The sequence below is a fragment of the Caloenas nicobarica genome, chromosome 30, assembly GCF_036013445.1.
Source record: "Caloenas nicobarica isolate bCalNic1 chromosome 30, bCalNic1.hap1, whole genome shotgun sequence".
Lineage (NCBI taxonomy): Eukaryota > Metazoa > Chordata > Aves > Columbiformes > Columbidae > Caloenas > Caloenas nicobarica.
Genome location: NC_088274.1, coordinates 249,638 through 268,703, shown reverse-complemented (window position 1 = coordinate 268,703; position 19,066 = coordinate 249,638). Strand labels below are relative to the sequence as shown.

The window sequence follows — 19,066 nt, the reverse complement described above, 5'->3', positions numbered from 1 at the left end:
CCAGGGCAACCACTCCCGCTCCCCCTTCCCGGGAAGCCCCTCCCCGTTGCCCCGGCGACAAGCCCCGCCCACCAGTAGCCCCTCCCCGTTGCCCCGGCGACAGGCCACGCCCCCCCGGAAGCCCCTCCTCGGTTGCCCCGGCGACAGGCCACGCCCCTCCCGGAAGTGGGCGGCGCATGCGCGGTGAGGCCGGGCCCGGCGGCGGAGCGAGGCCGATTCCGACCCGGCCCCCCCAACCCCGGCCCCAAATTCGGCCCCAATTTCGGCCCCAATTTCGGCCCCGCCTTCGGCCCCCGGCCCCCGGGACCGGGACGCGGCGCTATGGTGAGTGGTGAGGCCGGTTTGGGGCTCCGGGGCGCGGGGGCAGCGGGAGGGGGAAGGAAGGGGCTGCCCCCCCCCCCCCCGCCCCCAGCCCAGGCCTGGGTCCCCACGGTGTCACCCCCACACGTGAGCTGTCCCCAACCCGTGTGACCTCCCCCTGTCCCCAGCCCCTGTGATCCCCCCGTGTCCCCAACCCCTGTGATCCCCCCGTGTCCCCTGTCCCCAACCCCTGTGACCCCCCCTGTCCCCTGTCCCCAACCCCTGTGACCCCCCGTGTCCCCAACCCCTGTGACCCCCCATCTCCCCCCTGTCCCCAACCCGTGTGACCTCCCCACCGTGTCCCCAACCCCTGTGACCTCCCCTGTCCCCAACCCCTGTGACCCCCCGTGTCCCCTGTCCCCAACCCCTGTGACCCCCCATGTCCCCCTGTCCCCAACCCCTGTGACCCTTCATGTCCTCCCTGTCCCCATCCTGACCCTGTGACCCCCCGTGTCCCCTGTCCCCAACCCGTGTGACCTCCCCCTGTCCCCAGCCCCTGTGACCCCCCCTGTCCCCAAACCGTGTGACACCCCGTGTTCCCCTGTCCCCAGCCCCTGTGACCTCCCCCTGTCCCCAGCCCCTGTGACCCCCCCTGTCCCCAGCCCCTGTGACCCCCCTGTCCCCAACCCGTGTGACCCCCCCTGTCCCCAGCCCCTGTGACCCCCCTGTCCCCAACCCGTGTGACCCCCCATCTCCCCCTGTCCCCATGCTGACCCTGTGACCCCCCATGTCCCCTGTCCCCAACCCCTGTGACCCCCCCGTGTCCCCCTGTCCCCATCCCAACCCTGTCACCCCCCCGTGTCCCCTGTCCCCATCCTGACCCTGTGACCTGTCCCCAACCCCTGTGACCCCCCGTGTCCCCCCGTCCCCAACCCCTGTGACCCCCCCGTCCCCAACCCCTGTAACCCCCCGTCTCCCCCTGTCCCCATCCTGACCCTGTGTCCCCTGTCCCCTCCCCGTGTCCCCTGTCCCCCCGCTGACCCCGTCCCCTCCGTGTCCCCCCGCTTCTGACCCCTTGTCCCGCTCTGTCCCCTCCCATTGATCCCATTCCCCCCCAGATGTGCTTCCAGCTGCTGTTCAGCATCAGGAGAAGCTGCAGCTCCAGAAGTGCCACCCGTGTCCCCTCCCTGTGTCCCCTGTCCCCTCCCTGTGTCCCTTGTCCCCCTTGTGTCCCCTCTCCCCCCTTCTTCTGACCCTTTGTCCCACTCTGTCCCCCCGCATTGATCCCATTCCCCCCCAGATGTGCTTCCAGCTGCTGTTCAGCATCAGGAGAAGCTGCGGCTCCAGAAGTGCCACCCCTGTCCCCTCCCTGTGTCCCCTGTCCCCTCCCTGTGTCCCCTGTCCCCTCCCTGTGTCCCTTGTCCCCCTGTGTCCCCTCTCTCCCCCCTTCAGACCCCTTGTCCCACTCTGTCCCCCCTCATTGATCCCATTCCCCCCCAGATGTGCTTCCAGCTGCTGTTCAGCATCAGGAATAGCTGCAGCTCCAGAAGTGCCACCCGTGTCCCCTCTCTGTGTCCCCTGTCCCCTCCCCGTGTCCCCTGTCCCCCTGCTGACCCTGTCCGCCCTTGTCCCCCCGCTTCTGACCCCCTTCCCCCCCATAGCCCCCCATTGATCCCATTCCCCCCCAGATGTGCTTCCAGCTGCTGTTCAGCATCAGGAGAAGCTGCAGCTCCAGAAGTGCCACCCGTGTCCCCTCCCTGTGTCCCCTGTCCCCTCCCCGTGTCCCCTGTCCCCCCGCTGACCCCGTCCCCTCCGTGTCCCCCCCCTTCTGACCCCTTGTCCCGCTCTGTCCCCCCGCATTGATCCCATTCCCCCCCAGATGTGCTTCCAGCTGCTGTTCAGCATCAGGAGAAGCTGCAGCTCCAGAAGTGCCACCCGTGTCCCCTCCCTGTGTCCCCTGTCCCCTCCCCGTGTCCCCTGTCCCCCCGCTGACCCCGTCCCCTCCGTGTCCCCCCCCTTCTGACCCCTTGTCCCACTCTGTCCCCCCCCATTGATCCCATTCCCCCCCAGATGTGCTTCCAGCTGCTGTTCAGCATCAGGAATAGCTGCAGCTCCAGAAGTGCCACCCGTGTCCCCACCCCGTGTCCCCTGTCCCCCCGCTGACCCCGTCCCCTCCCTGTCCCCCCCACCGCTGACCCTGTCCCCCCCCCCAGATGCGGTTCATGCTGCTGTTCAGCCGCCAGGGGAAGCTGCGCCTCCAAAAATGGTACCTGGCCACCCCGGACAAGGACAAGAAGAAGATGGTCCGGGAGCTCATGCAGGTGGTTTTGGCCCGAAAACCCAAAATGTGCAGTTTTTTGGAGTGGAGGGACCTCAAGGTCGTCTACAAAAGGTGACCCGTGTCCCCCCGCCCCCCAAAAATGTCCCCAAGGACCCCCCCGCTTGGGCTTCCCAGAATCCCTATGGGCACCTATAGACCCCCCCATAGTTGCTTAGGACCCCTCAAAACCCCCTATGGGCCCCTATAGGCTCTCCCAGAACCCCTTATCAGGCCATATAGGCTCCCCCAAAACTCCTATTGGTCCTTATAGACCCCCCTATAGGGGCCTGTGACCCCCAAAACCCCATATGGGCCCCTATAGACCCCCCCCATAGGGGCCTGTGACCCCCAAAACCCCATTTGGGCCCTTATAGACCCCCCTATAGGAGCCTGTGACCCCCAAAACCCCATATGGGCCCCTATAGACCCCCCCATAGGGGCCTGTGACCCCCAAAACCCCATATGGGCCCTTATAGACCCCCCTATAGGAGCCTGGGACCCCTCAAAACCCCCTATGGGCCCCTATAGACCCCCCCATAGTTGCTTAGGACCCCTCAAAACCCCCTATGGGCCCCTATAGGCTCCCTCAGAACCCCTTATCAGTCCCTATAGGCTCCCCCAAAACCCCTATTGGTCCTTATAGACCCCCCTATAGGGGCCTGTGACCCCCAAAACCCCATATGGGCCCCTATAGACCCCCCTATAGGAGCCTTGCACCCCTCAAAACCCCATATGGGCCCCTATAGACCCCACCCTATATGGGCCTGTGACCCCCAAAACCCCATATGGGCCCCTATAGACCCCCCTATAGGAGCCTTGCACCCCTCAAAACCCCATATGGGCCCCTATAGACCCCACCCTATATGGGCCTGTGACCCCTCAAAACCCCCTATGGGCCCCTATAGGCTCCCCCAGAACCTCTTATCAGTCCCTATAGGCTCCCCCAAAACTCCTATTGGTCCTTATAGACCCCCCTATAGGGGCCTGTGACCCCCAAAACCCCATATGGGCCCCTATAGACCCCCCCATAGGGGCCTGTGACCCCTCAAAACCCCATATGGGCCCTTATAGACCCCCCTATAGGAGCCTGGGACCCCTCAAAACCCCCTATGGGCCCCTATAGACCCCCCCATAGTTGCTTAGGACCCCTCAAAACCCGCTATGGGCCCCTATAGGCTCCCTCAGAACCCCTTATCAGTCCCTATAGGCTCCCCCAAAACCCCTATTGGTCCTTATAGACCCCCCTATAAGGGCCTGGGACCCCTCAAAACCCCATATGGGCCCCTATAGACCCCCCTATAGGGGCCTGGGACCCCTCAAAACCCCATATGGGCCCCTATAGACCCCCCCCTATATGGGCCTGTGACCCCCAAAACCCCATATGGGCCCCTATAGACCCCCCTATAGGGGCCTGAGACCCCTCAAAACCCCATATGGGCCCCTATAGACCCCACCCTATATGGGCCTGTGACCCCCAAAACCCCATATGGGCCCCTATAGACTCCCCTATAGGAGCCTTGCACCCCTCAAAACCCCATATGGGCCCCTATAGACCCCCCTATAGGGGCCTGGAACCCCTCAAAACCCCATATGGGCCCCTATAGACCCCCCCTATATGGGCCTGTGACCCCCAAAACCCCATATGGGCCCCTATAGACCCCCCTATAGGAGCCTTGCACCCCTCAAAACCCCATATGGGCCCCTATAGACCCCCCCCATAGGGGCCTGGGACCCCTCAAAACCCCATATGGGCCCCTATAGACCCCCCTATAGGGGCTTGGAACCCCTCAAAACCCCATATGGGCCCCTATAGGCTCCCCCAGAACCCCTTATCAGTCCCTATAGGCTCCCCCAAAACCCCTATTGGTCCTTGTAGACCCCCCTATAGGGGCCTGGGACCCCCAAAACCCCATATGGGCCCCTATAGACCCCCCTATAGGAGCCTGGGACCCCTCAAAACCCCATATGGGCCCCTATAGACCCCCTATAGGAGCCTGGGACCCCTCAAAACCCCATATGGGCCCCTATAGACCCCCCTATAGGAGCCTGGGACCCCTCAAAACCCCGTATGGGCCCCTATAGACCCCCCCATAGTTGCTCGGGACCCCTCAAAACGCCATATGCACCCCTATAGGCTCCCCCAGAACCCCTTATCAGGCCATATAGGCTCCTCCAAAACCCCCTATTGGTCCTTATAGACCCCCCTATAGGGGCCTGGGACCCCTCAAAACCCCATATGGGCCTCTATAGACCCCCCTATAGGAGCCTGGGACCCCTCAAAACCCCATATGGGCCCCTATAGACCCCCCCTCCAGGGGCCTGGGACCCCTCAAAACCCCCTATGGGCCCCTATAGGCTCCCCCAGAACCCCTTATCAGTCCCTATAGGCTCCCCCAAAACCCCTATTGGTCCTTATAGACCCCCCTATAGGGGCCTGTGACCCCCAAAACCCCATATGGGCCCCTATAGACCCCCCTATAGGAGCCTTGCACCCCTCAAAACCCCATATGGGCCCCTATAGACCCCACCCTATATGGGCCTGTGACCCCCAAAACCCCATATGGGCCCCTATAGACCCCCCTATAGGAGCCTTGCACCCCTCAAAACCCCATATGGGCCCCTATAGACCCCCCTATAGGGGCCTGGAACCCCTCAAAACCCCATATGAGCCCCTATAGGCTCCCCCAGAACCCCTTATCAGTCCCTATAGGCTCCCCCAAAACCCCTATTTGTCCTTATAGACCCCCCTATAGGGGCCTGTGACCCCCAAAACCCCATATGGGCCCCTATAGACCCCCCTATAGGGGCCTGGGACCCCTCAAAACCCCATATGGGCCCCTATAGGCTCCCCCAGAACCCCTTATCAGTCCCTATAGGCTCCCCCAAAACCCCTATTGGTCCTTATAGACCCCCCTATAGGGGCCTGGGACCCCTCAAAACCCTCTATGGGCTCCTATAGACCCCCCATGGGTTCCCCAAAACCCCCTATAGGTCCCTATTAAACCACCATGGGGTCCCCAAAAACCCCATATGGACCCACCCGTAGGGTCCTGGTGCCCCCAAACCCCCCTATGGGCCCCTATAAGCCCCCCATGGGGTCCCCAAAACCCTCTATAGACCCCACATAGGGTCCTGGTGCCCCCCAAAACCTCCTATGGGCCCCTATAGAGCTCCTATAGATCCTCCCGTGACCCCCAAAACCTCCTATGGACCCCTATAGACCCTACATAGGGTTCTGGTGCCCCCCAAAACTCCTCGGGGTGGCTTTTCAGGGTGTCCCCAAGTGTCACTTTGTCACTGTCACCCTCCCAGGTTCTACATCTGCAGTGGGTTTTTGGGGTGTCCCCAAGTGTCCCTTTGTCACCCCCCCAGGTTCTACATCTGCGGTGGGTTTCGGGGTGTCCCCAAGTGTCCCTTTGTCACTGTCACCTCTTGTCCCCCCCCCATGTACACCAGCCCAAGTGTCACTTTGTCATTGTCACCCCCAGGTCCTCTTTCTGGGGTGGGTTTTTTGGGGTGTCCCCAAGTGTCACTGTCCCCCCCGCCAGGTTCTACATCTGGGGTGGGTTTCGGGGTGTCCCCAGGTGTCCCTTTGTCACTGTCACCTCTTGTCCCCTCCATGTCCATCAGCCCAAGTGTCACTTTGTCATTGTCACCCCCAGGTCCTCTTTCTGGGGTGGGTTTTTTGGGGTGTCCCCAAGTGTCACTGTCCCCCCTCCCAGGTTCTACACCTGGGGTGGGTTTTGGGGTGTCCCCAAGTGTCCCTTTGTCACTGTCCCCTCTTGTCCCCTCCATGTCCATCAGCCCAAGTATCACTTTGTCATTGTCACCCCCAGGTCCTCTTTCTGGGGTGGGTTTTTGGGGTGTCCCCAAGTGTCCCTTTGTCACCCCCCCCAGGTTCTACATCTGCGGTGGGTTTCGGGGTGTCCCCAAGTGTCCCTTTGTCACTGTCCCCTCTTGTCCCCTCCATGTCCATCAGCCCAAGTGTCACTTTGTCATTGTCACCCCCAGGTCCTCTTTCTGGGGTGGGTTTTTTGGGGTGTCCCCAAGTGTCACTGTCCCCCCCGCCAGGTTCTACACCTGGGGTGGGTTTCGGGGTGTCCCCAAGTGTCCCTTTGTCACTGTCACCTCTTGTCCCCCCCCCATGTACACCAGCCCAAGTGTCACTTTGTCATTGTCACCCCCAGGTCCTCTTTCTGGGGTGGGTTTTTTGGGGTGTCCCCAAGTGTCACTGTCCCCCCTCCCAGGTTCTACACCTGGGGTGGGTTTCGGGGTGTCCCCAAGTGTCCCTTTGTCACTGTCACCTCTTGTCCCCCCCCCATGTACACCAGCCCAAGTGTCCCTTTGTCACTGTCCCCTCTTGTCCCCTCCATGTCCATCAGCCCAAGTGTCACTTTGTCATTGTCACCCCCAGGTCCTCTTTCTGGGGTGGGTTTTTTGGGGTGTCCCCAAGTGTCACTGTCCCCCCCACCAGGTTCTACATCTGCGGTGGGTTTCGGGGTGTCCCCAAGTGTCCCTTTGTCACCGTCACCCCGTGTCCCCAGGTACGCCAGCCTGTACTTCTGCTGCGCCATCGAGGGGCAGGACAACGAGCTCATCACGCTGGAGCTGATCCACCGCTACGTCGAGCTGCTCGACAAGTATTTCGGCAGTGTGAGTCTGTCACCAGGGGCTTGGGGACATCCTGGGGGTGACACGGGGGTGAGGGGACGCCACAGGGTCAATGGGGACATCCCAGGGCCACCCAAGGGCCACCAGGAGCACCCAAGGGCCACCGCTACGTTGAGCTGCTCAACAAGTACTTTGGTCGCTTGAGTCTGTCACCAGAGCTTGGGGACATCCTGGGGGTGACACGGGGGTGAGGGGACACCACAGGGTCAATGGGGACATCCCAGGGCCACCCAAGGGCCACCAGGAGCACCCAAGGGCCACCGCTACGTTGAGCTGCTCAAGAAGTGTTTTGGCAGCGTGAGTCTGTCACCAGAGCTTGGGGACATCCTGGGGGTGACACGGGGGTGAGGGGACACCACAGGGTCAATGGGGACATCCCAGGAGCACCCAAGGGCCACCAGGAGCACCCGAGGGCCACCGCTACGTTGAGCTGCTCAACAAGTACTTTGGCCGCTTGAGTCTGTCACCAGAGCTTGGGGACATCCTGGGGGTGACACAGGGTGAGGGGACATTATAGGGACACCACAGGGTCGATGGGAACATCCAAGGGCCATCAGGAGCACCCAAGGGCCACTAGGACCCCCCCAGGGCCACCAGGACCATCCAAGGGCCACCAGGACCAGCCCAGGGCCACCACCAGGTCCATCCCATGGTTATGGGGCCACCACCAGGTCCATCCCATGGCCATGAGCATCCTCAAGGCCACCACCAGGTCCATCCCATGGTCATGGGGCCACCACCAGGTCCATCCCATGGTCACGAGGACCCTCAGATCCATCCTATGGCCATGGGGACACCCCAATGTCTGCCCCAACTCCACTCCATGGTCATGGGGACACCTCAGCTCCATCCCATGGTTATGGGGCCACCACCAGGTCTGTCCCATGGTCGTGAGGACCCTCAGGTCCATCCAATGGCCATGGGGACACCCCAATTCCACCCCGTGGTGATGGGACCACCACCAGGTCCATCCCATCATCTTGAGGACCCTCAGGTCCATCCGATGGCCATAGGGACACTCCAACTCTACCCCATGGCTATGGGGACACCCCAGCTCCATCCTATGAGTATGGGGCCACCTCAGAGCCACCATCAGGTCCATCCCATGGCCATGGGGACACCCCAGCTCCTTCCCATGGTCATGAGGACCCTCAGGTCCGTCCGGTGGCCATGGGGACACTCCAACTCCATCCCATGGCTATGGGGCCACCACCAGGCTACCGTTTTTCTATATTTGTCGTATTCCCAAGTATTTTCTCCAAAGAATTTGCTTTTCAAACACAGGACGAACAGCTGAAACGGTGACGAGGTTCTTGGGGACGTCGTTAAGAGGTTGACTTGACCATGTTGGGTCAACGGTTGGACTGGATGATCTTCGAGGTCTTTTCTGACCCGAATGACGTTGGGGTTCTATACGTTGGGCAGGTGTGCGAGCTGGACATCATCTTCAACTTCGAGAAGGCCTATTTCATCCTGGACGAGTTCGTCATGGGGGGCGAGATCCAGGACACCTCCAAGAAGAGTGTCCTCAAGGCCATTGAGCAGGCGGACCTGCTGCAGGAGGTGAGGGACCCCCTATAGACCCCATAGGGTGTCCCAACCCCCCAAAAAATCCCCTGTGGAGCCCTCGTACCCCTATAGATCACTCATGAGGTCCTGGTGTCCCCCATAGACCCCTGAAGAGCCCTAGAAGGTCCTGGTGCCACCAAAAGTTGCCCTATGGACCCAGAGGGGACAAACGTCTCCCAAAGTCCCCTATAGACCCCCCATAGGGTCCTCAGCCCCTCATAGGGTCCTGGGGTCTCCCAAAACCCCCTATAGAGCCCTTGTACCCCTATAGACCACCCATGAGATCATGGTGTCCCCAAAGTCCCCCATGGACTCTTCATGTCCCAATGGGGACAAGCATCTCCTATAAGCCCCTCCCGATAGGGTCCTGGTGACCCCCAAAACCTCCTATGGAGCTCTTGTACCCCTATAGATCACCCATGGGGTCCTGGTGTCCCCCATGGACACCTAGAGATGTCTATAGGGTCCTGGTGTCCCCCAAGTCCCCCATGGACCCCTAAAGAGCCCTAGAAGGTCCTGGTGCCACCAAAAGTTGTCCCATGGAGCCAGAGGGGACAAGCGCCCCCCAAAGTCTCCTATAGACCCCCCCATGGGGTCACAGTGTCCACCGAAACCCCCTATGGAGCCTTCGTACACCTATAGATCACCCATGGGGTCCTGGTTTCCCCCATGGACACCTAAAGATCTCTATAGGGTCCTGATGCCACCAAAAGTCCCCCTATGGCCCCAGAGGGGACAAGCACCCCCCAAATTCCACTATAGACCCCCCCCATAGGGTCCTGGGGTCCCAAAAACTACCTATAGACCCCACAATGGGGTCACAGTGACCCCCAAAGCCCCTTATGGAGCCCTCGTACCCCTATAGATCACCCATGAGGTCCTGGTGGCCCCCATGGGCTCCTCATGTCCCCAACGGGGACAAACGTCTCCCAAAGTCCCCTATAGACCCTCCATAGGGTCCTGGGGTCCCAAAACCCCCCTGTGACCCCCATGGCATCACAGTGACCCCCAAAACCCCCTATGGAGCCCTCATACCCCTATAGATCACCCATGAGGTCCTGGTGGCCCTAAAGATCTCTATAGGGTCCTGGTGCCACCAAATGTCCCCCCCCATGGCCCCAGAGGGGACAAGCGCCCCCCCAAAGTCCCCTATAGACCCCCCCCATAGGGTCCTGGGACCCCCAAAACCCCCCATGGACCCCTTGGACCCCCCCAAAAGTCCCCAAGCCTCTCAATGATGTCCCCACCCCCCCCCAAAAAAAAATATGTCACCCCCATCCCCATAATGTCCCCTTAGTGTCCCCCAAATGTCACCCCTTCAGTGACCCCTGCAATGTGCCCCCCCCTTCCCTTCTTTTGGGAGGGGGGGTCCCCACTTTAAACCCCCCTTTGTTTTGGGGGGGTCTCCCCTTTGTACCCCCTTTTTTTGGGGGGGTCTCCCCTTTGTACCCCCCCTTATTTTGATGGGGATCTCCCCATTGTACCCCCTTTATTGGGGGGAGCATCTCCCCTTTGTACCCCCTTTTTTTGGGGGTGTCTCCCCTTTGTACCCCCCCTTATTTTGATGGGGATCTCCCCTTTGTACCCCCTTTTTTGGGGGGAGCATCTCCCCTTTGTGCCCCCCCTTATTTTGATGGGGATCTCCCCTTTGTACCCCCCTTTGTTTTGGGGGGTCTCCCCTTTGTACCCCCCCTTATTTTGATGGGGATCTCCCCATTGTACCCCCTTTTTTGGGGGGAGCATCTCCCCTTTGTACCCCCCCTTTTTTTTGGGGGGTCTCCCCTTTGTACCCCCCCTTATTTTGATGGGGATCTCCCCTTTGTACCCCCTTTTTTGGGGGGAGCATCTCCCCTTTGTACCCCCCTTTGTTTTGGGGGGGTCTCCCCTTTGTGCCCCCCCTTATTTTGATGGGGATCTCCCCTTTGTACCCCCCTTTGTTTTGGGGGGTCTCCCCTTTGTACCCCCCCTTATTTTGATGGGGATCTCCCCATTGTATCCCCTTTTTAGGGGGGGTCTCCCCTTTGTACCCCCCCTTATTTTGATGGGGATCTCCCCATTGTATCCCCTTTTTTGGGGGGGTCTCCCCTTTGTACCCCCCTTTGTTTTGGGGGGGGTGTCCCCTTTGTATTCCCCTTTTTTTGGGGGGGTCTCCCCTTTGTACCCCCTTTGTTTTGGGGGGGTCTCCCCTTTGTACCCCCCCTTATTTTGATGGGGATCTCCCCATTGTACCCCCTTTTTTTGGGAGAGCATCTCCCCTTTGTACCCCCCTTTGTTTTGGGGGGGTCTCCCCTTTGTACCCCCCCCCCCAACTCCTCTTTTCCCCCCCCCCAGGAGGACGAGTCCCCCCGCAGCGTCCTGGAGGAGATGGGGCTGGCGTAGCCCCCCCATAATTTTTGGGGGGGGTGGGGGGTGGTGGACACCCCCACTTTAAAAAGAGGGGGGGTCCCCTCCACTCCCCCCCCCCCCCCACCAGCCACACGGGACCAATCGCACCCTGGAGACAACGGGGGGGGGCAGAACACGGCCCCCCCCAAACTGTAAATATATAGATATACATATGGGGAGGGGTCCCCAATTTTGGGAAGGGGGGGGACACACAACTCTGCTGGGTCCCTGTGCCCCCCCCCCCCTCCCATAAGAGTTTGGGACATCCCTGTCCCCCTCTTTTTTTTGGGGGGGGGGGCACAAGTGGATGCCCCCCCCTTGCCAAATGAGGCACCTTTTGGGGTGCTGGGGGGGGGGTGTCATTTTTGGGGGGGTGTCCCCCCCCCTTTTTTGCGTCGCCCCCTATCATGGGACCCCCCCATTTTGAAATAAAGCCTGTGGAGACTCAGCCGGTGCTTGGGGGGGGGCGGATTTACCCCTTGGGGTGGGATTTGGCCCCCGGGGGGGTCACTGGAGCTTCATGGGGGGTGTCCGGGAGGGCCCCCCCCAATAATGAGGGTAACTCGTACTAAAATAGTCGCTTTTATTCGTTAGCAAAATTAGTGATTGGGGAGTATTTACACCCCCACCCCCCGGTGGAGGGGGGAACTGGGAGAACTGGGCGGGACTGGGATGGAACTGGGAGGGACTGGGATAGACTTGGGGAACTGGGAGAACTGGGAAGGACTGGGATGGGACTGGAGCTGGGACTGGGGGAACTGGGAGGGACTGAGATAGACTTGGGGAACTGGGAGGGACTGGGATGGGACTGGAGCTGGGACTGGGGAAACTGGGAGGGACTGGGATAGACTTGGGAAACTGGGAGAACTGGGCGGGACTGGGATAGACTTGGGGAACTGGGAGAACTGGGAGGGACTGGGATGGGACTGGGACTAGGGGAGCTGGGACTGGGGGAACTGGGAGGGACTGGGATAGACTTGGGAAACTGGGAGAGAACTGGGAGGGACTGGGATGGGACTGGGACTGGGGGAACTGGGAGGGACTGGGATAGGCTTGGGGAACTGGGAGAACTGGGAAGGACTGGGATGGGACTGGGGGAACTGGGAGGGACTGGGATAGACTTGGGGAACTGGGAGGGACTGGGATGGGACTGGAGCTGGGACTGGGGAAACTGGGAGGGACTGGGATAGGCTTGGAGAAATGGGAAGGACTGGGATGGGACTGGAGCTGGGACTGGGGGAACTGGGAGGGACTGGGATGGGACTGGAGCTGGGACTGGGGGAACTGGGAGGGACTGGGATAGACTTGGGGAACTGGGAGAGAACTGGGAGGGATTGGAGGGGGAACTGGGGAAACTGGGAGGGATTGGAGGGGGAACTGGGGAAACTGGGAGGGACTGGGGGAAACTGGGATGGGACTGGACCTGGAAATGGAGGAACCGGGAAGGACTGGAGCTGGTACTGGGGAAACTGGGAGGGACTGGGGGAACTGGGAGGGAACTGGGAGGCACTGGGGGGGCTCTAGAGAAGAAGAGGGGGGACTGGGGGAACTGGGAGGGAACTGGGAAGGACTGGAGCTGGGACTGGGGAAACTGGGAGGGACTGGGGGGGCTCTAGAGAAGAAGAGGGGGGACAAGGGGACTGGGGGAACTGGGAGGGAACTGGGGCTGGGACTGGGGAAACTGGGGGGGCTCTAGAGAAGAAGAGGGGGGACAAGGGGACTGGGGGAACTGGGAGGGAATTGGGAGGAACTGGGGGGGCTCTAGGGCTGAAAGTGGGGGGAAGGACAGGAAACTGGGAGGACTCTACAACTGGAACTGGGAGGACTGGGAGAACCAAACTGGGAGCCACGGGACAACGGGTGTGACCCGGGACCGGGGGGGAGGGGACACGGGGACATCCGAGCAGGCGGGGGAGGGGGTTTTGGGGGGGGGGGGGGGGGGTCGGGGTGTCCCCCCCCCCATCAGGGGAACCTCCCCCTCCCCCAAACCCTCTCCAGATAATTCTGCAGCGGGGGAGGGGGGCGCTGGGGGCGGGGCAGGAAAGTCCGTCCCGGCAGCTGATTGGACAGGAGCAAAGGTCGGATTCGAGGGCGGGGAGGCCGGGGGGGTCGGATGAGTTTCGGGGGGGCCCCCACCGTCGCCTCCATCTTGCGCTTCTGCTCCACGTCGTGGATGATGTCGACTACGTCGTCCGCCGGCAGGTGGAGTTTGCTGGAGAGCTCGATCAGTTGGTCGATGGTCCCGGGGTCAAGGTCGTCGACCTCGGCCGGGTCTTGGGGGGCGGGCAGCTCATTAGACCCCCCCGGGATCTCGTTGGATCCCCCCGGAATCTCGTTGTCCCCCTCCGGGAGCTCGTTGCCCCTTGGAAGGATCTCGTTGTCTTCCAAGCCCCCGTTGCCCTCAAAGTCATCGTTGACCTTGAAGTCCCGGTTGCCTTCAAAGCCCCTGTTGACCTTGAGACCCTCGTTGTCTTCAAACCCATCGTTGACCTTGAAGCCCCTGTTGACCTTGAAGCCCCCCTTGCCGTCGAAGCCCTTGTTGACCTTGAAGCCCCTCTTGCCTTCAAACCCACTGTTGACCTTGAAGACTCCATTGTCCTCCAAGCCCTCGTTGCCCTTGAAGCCCTTGTTGACCTTGAAGCCCCCGTTGCCTTCAAAGCCCCTGAAGCCCCTGTTGACCTTGAAGCCCCCGTTGTCCTCCAAGCCCCTGTTGCCTTCGAAGCCCCCCGTTGACCTCCAACCCTTCGCCGTCAAACCCCCCGTTGCCTTCCAACCCATCGTTGACCTCCGCCAGGATCCCGCCATCATCCTCCTCATCCCCCGGCGCCTCTCCCTCCTCTTCCTCATCCTCTTCTGACCGTTTGTCCTCGCCACGGCCACGCCGGGCCCGTGGAGAAGATACCGGAGCAGGAGATCGGACGCCAAATCCGCCAAACGTTCTTCTTCCACCGCCGCCTTCCGAGCCGCTTCCGCTTGCCTCCGGCTTTCGGCCAACTCTTCGTAGCGTCGCTCCAGCAGCCGATGCTCCAAACTCTGCTGCTGCCGGAGCTGCCGCGAACTCGGCCACCCGCGGTCCCGCTCGCGCTCGCGGTCGCGTTGCCGGTTCCCGTTTGGCTTCGGCGCGAAGCCGCCCGAGTTCCTCCAGTCCTTCAGCACCTCGTCGTGCTCCCCGAGGGCGCGGACCGTTTCGTCAAGCCGGGATGGGGTTTCTCGTCGCCCGCGGGGGCGGGCGGGGGGGCGCTGGGACCTCGTGCTGTCGCCTCGCCGCCCCGCTGGGGTTCGGGGGGGGGGCGTGGGGACGTGGTTTGGGGGCGGCTTGGACCAAGAGGCTGATGGAGAGGAGGAGGCGATGCTGCGGAGGGGGCGCGGGGGGTCGCCATGGCTGCCTGGGGAGGGTCAATGAGGTCAACATGTGTCCCCCCCACCCCCTCCAAACTCTGGGGGGGGGGGGGGGTCGACTCCCCCAACCCTCTGCTATGACACTCCAACGATGTCCCCGTGTGTCCCCCCCCACCGCTTCAACCCGCCAGCCCCGTGTTGTGTGTGTCCCCCCCCGTGCCACCCAGAGACATCCCTAAGTCCCCATGTCCCCCCATGTCCAAATATCCCTGGGACCCCCATGTCCCCTCATGTCCCAAATATCCCCTGGGACCCCACGTCCCCCCATGTCCCAAATGTCCCTGGGACCCCATGTCCCAAATATCCCCTGGGACCCCCATGTCCCAAATGTCCCCTGGGACCCCCCATGTCCCCCCTCCCCATGTCCCAAATATCCCCTGGGGACCCCCATGTCCCAAATGTCCCTGGGACCCCCATGTCCCCCCCTCCCCATGTTCCAAATATCCCCTGGGACCCCCATGTCCCAAATGTCCCAAATATCCCTGGGACCCCCATGTCCCCCCATGTCCCAAATATCCCCTGGGACCCCCATGTCCCAAATGTCCCAAATGTCCCCTGGGACCCCCATGTCCCCCCCCCCGAGACCTCCCTAAGTCCCCATGTCCCCCAGGGACACCCCCCCCCCAGGTCCCCTTGTGTCCCTTATGTCCCCCCTCTAAGTCCCAATGCCCCCCCCCCGCTCCCAGGCGATCCCCCCCACCTCCCGGGGGGGGGCACAGGGAATTGAATTTGGGGGGGGGGGGGGTTACCATCCAGTTTTGGGGGGTCACCCTCATGCTATGACCCCCCCCCACCCAGCGCCCCCATGTAGTGATGGGGGAGGCGCACTTGGAAATTGTTTTTTTTGGGGGTCCCCAAATTGTGCCCCCCCCCCCCATATTGTGACCCCCATCCCCATGTCCCCCCTGTACCCATGTATCAATAATCAATAATCAATACCCCACCCCGGGTATTGATTAATGCATGATGGGGAGGAAAGGGGGGGGGGGGGGGGCACGAACACACACGCGTGACACAACCGCGTGACACGCACGCAGCGTGACACAGGCGGCGGCGAGCGACACCCACACGGGGACATTTCGGGGGGGGGGGGACACGACACACACAGACACAGTGGGGGACGCGTCACACGCACAAGCGTGCGCACATACGTACACCCGCGAGGAACACACAAACGCACGCGCGGGGCGCGCACACGTATGTACAATGTACACGTATATACGTTGTGCATACGTGTGCGCGCCCCCCCCCCACCCCGATACACGCAACACACACACCGCCCCCCCCCCCCCCACCAAGGAACACGCACACGCGTGTGCACACACACACACGTGTTTTCCCCAGGGAACATATATGCGCAGCACAACGTATATGCGACCGCGCACCAACATACAGTTGCGCGCACAACACTGACGCCCCCCCCGCCCCCCCCCCCCCCCCCCTCCCAGGAACACACACACGCGTGTTCACACCCCCCCCACGCCCCCCCACCCCCCCAATAAACCACGCCCGCAATGAACCGCGCACCTCCCCCCCAAAAAAACACACCCACGCGTGCGCATTCACCCCCCCCCCAAAAAAACCACCACGAACACCCCCCGCCGACAAAACACCCCCCCCCCCCAAAAAACACCCCCCCCCCAATGAACACCCCCCCCCCAGCTCCCCCATCCCCCCCCCCCCCCGAGCCCCTTTTCCCCACCCCCCCCCCCCCCCCCCGCAAACGCCCATTTGGGGTCGGGGCAGACCCCCTCCCACCCCCCCCCCAAAAAAAAAAAAAAAGATGGGGGGGCGGGGGGGGGGATCAAGAGATATTTACCGGCTCCGAAGTGTGGGGGTCTCTACGGTTCCGGGGTGGGGGGGGGGGGGTGCTCCTTTCTCCCCCCCTCTTCCAAGGTGGTGGTGGGGAGGGCGGTGATGGGGGGGGGGGGAGGTGTCGCTGGGGGGGGGTGGGGGGGGTTTCGAGGCGGGGGGGGGGTCTCGATGAAGCGGGGAGGGCTTTTTTTTCAGGGGGGGTGGGGGCGTCCCCCTGCCCGTTCTCTCGCCCTTCAGCACCCTGGACAGCGCGGCGCCGCCCCCTTTATACACGCGGGGGGGACCCACGTGGGGGGGTCTCCATTGACGTCAATGGCCCATTCAATAAAATCCGGTCGGGTTGGGGGCGGGGGGGGGGTGGTGGTTTTTTTTTTTTTTTTTGTGTGTTGTTTTTTTTTTAAAAACCGGGGTCTGCGCATGCGCAGAGGCGGCGGCTGCGCTGGGAGCGGCCGCGGGATGAATGAACGGGGCCGGGGGGGGGGGAGGGGAGGAATGAATGAATGAATGAATGAATGGGGGGCGTGGGGGGGGACGCACGGAGGGGTTTGCTCACATAGAGAGACCCCCCCCCCCCCCCCCCCCGCCTCCCCCCAGAACATATAGAGCCTCCTATACACCCCGACACCCCCTATGCACCCCCCCCCCACCCCTATACATCCACACACCCCCCTATACACCCCCCCCACCCCTATACATCCACACACCCCCCTATACATCCCGACACCCCCCTATATATACACACCCCCCCCCCCCATAAATATACACCCCCCCCCAAGGACACCCACAGAGCAGCCCTTCCTCTGCCTATACATATCTATATATACGTATCTAGGGGGGCGGCTGCATATATACAGGTCTCTATATACATGGGGGTATGCGTATGTATGTGCATAAATAGGTGTATATCTGCATATACATATGAATATATAGGGTATACGTGCGCATGTACGTGTCTACCTGCATATACATACGAGTCTATAGGGGTGTATCTGTATATACATATGTGCATATGGGGGTATGTGCCCATACACATGAGTATGTGCCTGTAGGCATATGTATAGGTGCACATATATACATGCATATGCCTCTATATGTGTATGCTTGTATCTATACACGTGTATGTGTCCATATATATGGGTGCCTATGTCTCTATACGTGTGTCTGCGTCTCTACACGTGTGTATATGGCTCTGTGTATCTCCCTATATGGCTCTATATGTCTCTATATGGCTCTGTATGTCTCTCTGTACCTCCCTGTATGTCTCCGTGTGTCTCTATATGTCTCTGTATTTCTCCCTGTATGTGTCTATATGGCTCTGGATGTCTCCCTGTATGGCTCTATGTCTCTCTATATGGCTCTGTATGTCTCTATATACCTCCCTATATGTCTATATGGCCCTCCGTATCTCCCTATATGTCTCTATATGTCTCTAGAGATCTCCCTCTATGTCTCTATATGGCTGTGTGTGTCTCTATATATCTCCCTATATGTCTACAAGTCTCTGTGTGTCTCTCTATATCTCCCTATATGTCTATATGGCTCTCTGGGTCTCCCTTTACGTCTCTAGATAGCCCTATACATCTCCCCACATGCCTCTACATCTCTCTGCATCTCCCCATATGTCTCTACACGGCTCTATACGTCCCTATATGTCTCTCCGTACCTCCCTGTGCGGCTCTCTAGACCCCCCCATACGGCCCTATATGGCTCTGCACGGCCCTATATGGCTCTATAAGGCTCTGGATGGCTCTCTGCACCCCCCTATACGGCCCTATATGGCTCCGCACGGCCCTATATGGCTCTATAGGGCTCTGGATGGCTCTCTGCACCCCCCTATACGGCCCTATATGGCTCCGCACGGCCCTATATGGCTCTATAGGGCTCTGGATGGCTCTCTGCACCCCCCCTATATGGCCTTATATGGCTCTATAGGGCTCTGGATGGCTCTCTGCACCCCCCTATACGGCCCTATATGGCTCCGCACGGCCCTGTATGGCTCTATAGGGCTCTGGATGGCTCTCTGCCACCCCCCTATACGGCCCTATATGGCTCCGCACGGCCCTATATGGCTCTATAGGGCTTTGGATGGCTCTCTGCACCCCCCCTATACGGCCCTATATGGCTCCGCACGGCCCTATATGGCTCTATAGGGCTCTGGATGGCTCTCTGCACTCCCCCTATATGGCCTTATATGGCTCTATAGGGCTCTGGATGGCTCTCTGCACCCCCCCTATACGGCCCTATATGGCTCCGCACGGCCCTGTATGGCTCTATAGGGCTCTGGATGGCTCTCTGCACCCCCCCTATACGGCCCCTATATGGCTCCGCACGCCCTATATGGCTCTATAGGGCTCTGGATGGCTCTCTGCACCCCCCCTATACGGCCCTATATGGCTCCGCACGGCCCTATATGGCTCTATAGGGCTCTGGATGGCTCTCTGCACCCCCCCTATACGGCCCTATATGGCTCTGCACGGCCCTATATGGCTCTATAGGGCTCTGGATGGCTCTCTGCACCCCCCCCTATACGGCCCTATATGGTTCCGCACGGCCCTATATGGCTCTATAGGGCTCTGGATGGCTCTCTGCACCCCCCCCGGACGGCTC

The 19,066-nt window shown here is 60.9% G+C and overlaps 2 protein-coding genes across 2 annotated transcripts in view; one reads left to right on the top strand and one right to left on the bottom strand.

Annotated features, from left to right (window-relative positions):
• The window catches only part of PFAS (phosphoribosylformylglycinamidine synthase), a 308,075-nt gene that overhangs the window by 204,081 nt on the left and 84,928 nt on the right, over positions 1–19,066 (bottom strand). The window lies entirely within an intron of this gene.
• On the top strand, positions 173–11,720 carry AP1S1 (adaptor related protein complex 1 subunit sigma 1). Its single transcript, XM_065653461.1, has 5 exons — positions 173–324; positions 2,514–2,692; positions 7,165–7,273; positions 8,717–8,854; positions 11,192–11,720. The coding sequence occupies exons 1-5, from the start codon at positions 322–324 to the stop codon at positions 11,237–11,239; spliced, it is 477 nt and encodes a 158-aa protein (XP_065509533.1). The 5' UTR covers positions 173–321; the 3' UTR covers positions 11,240–11,720.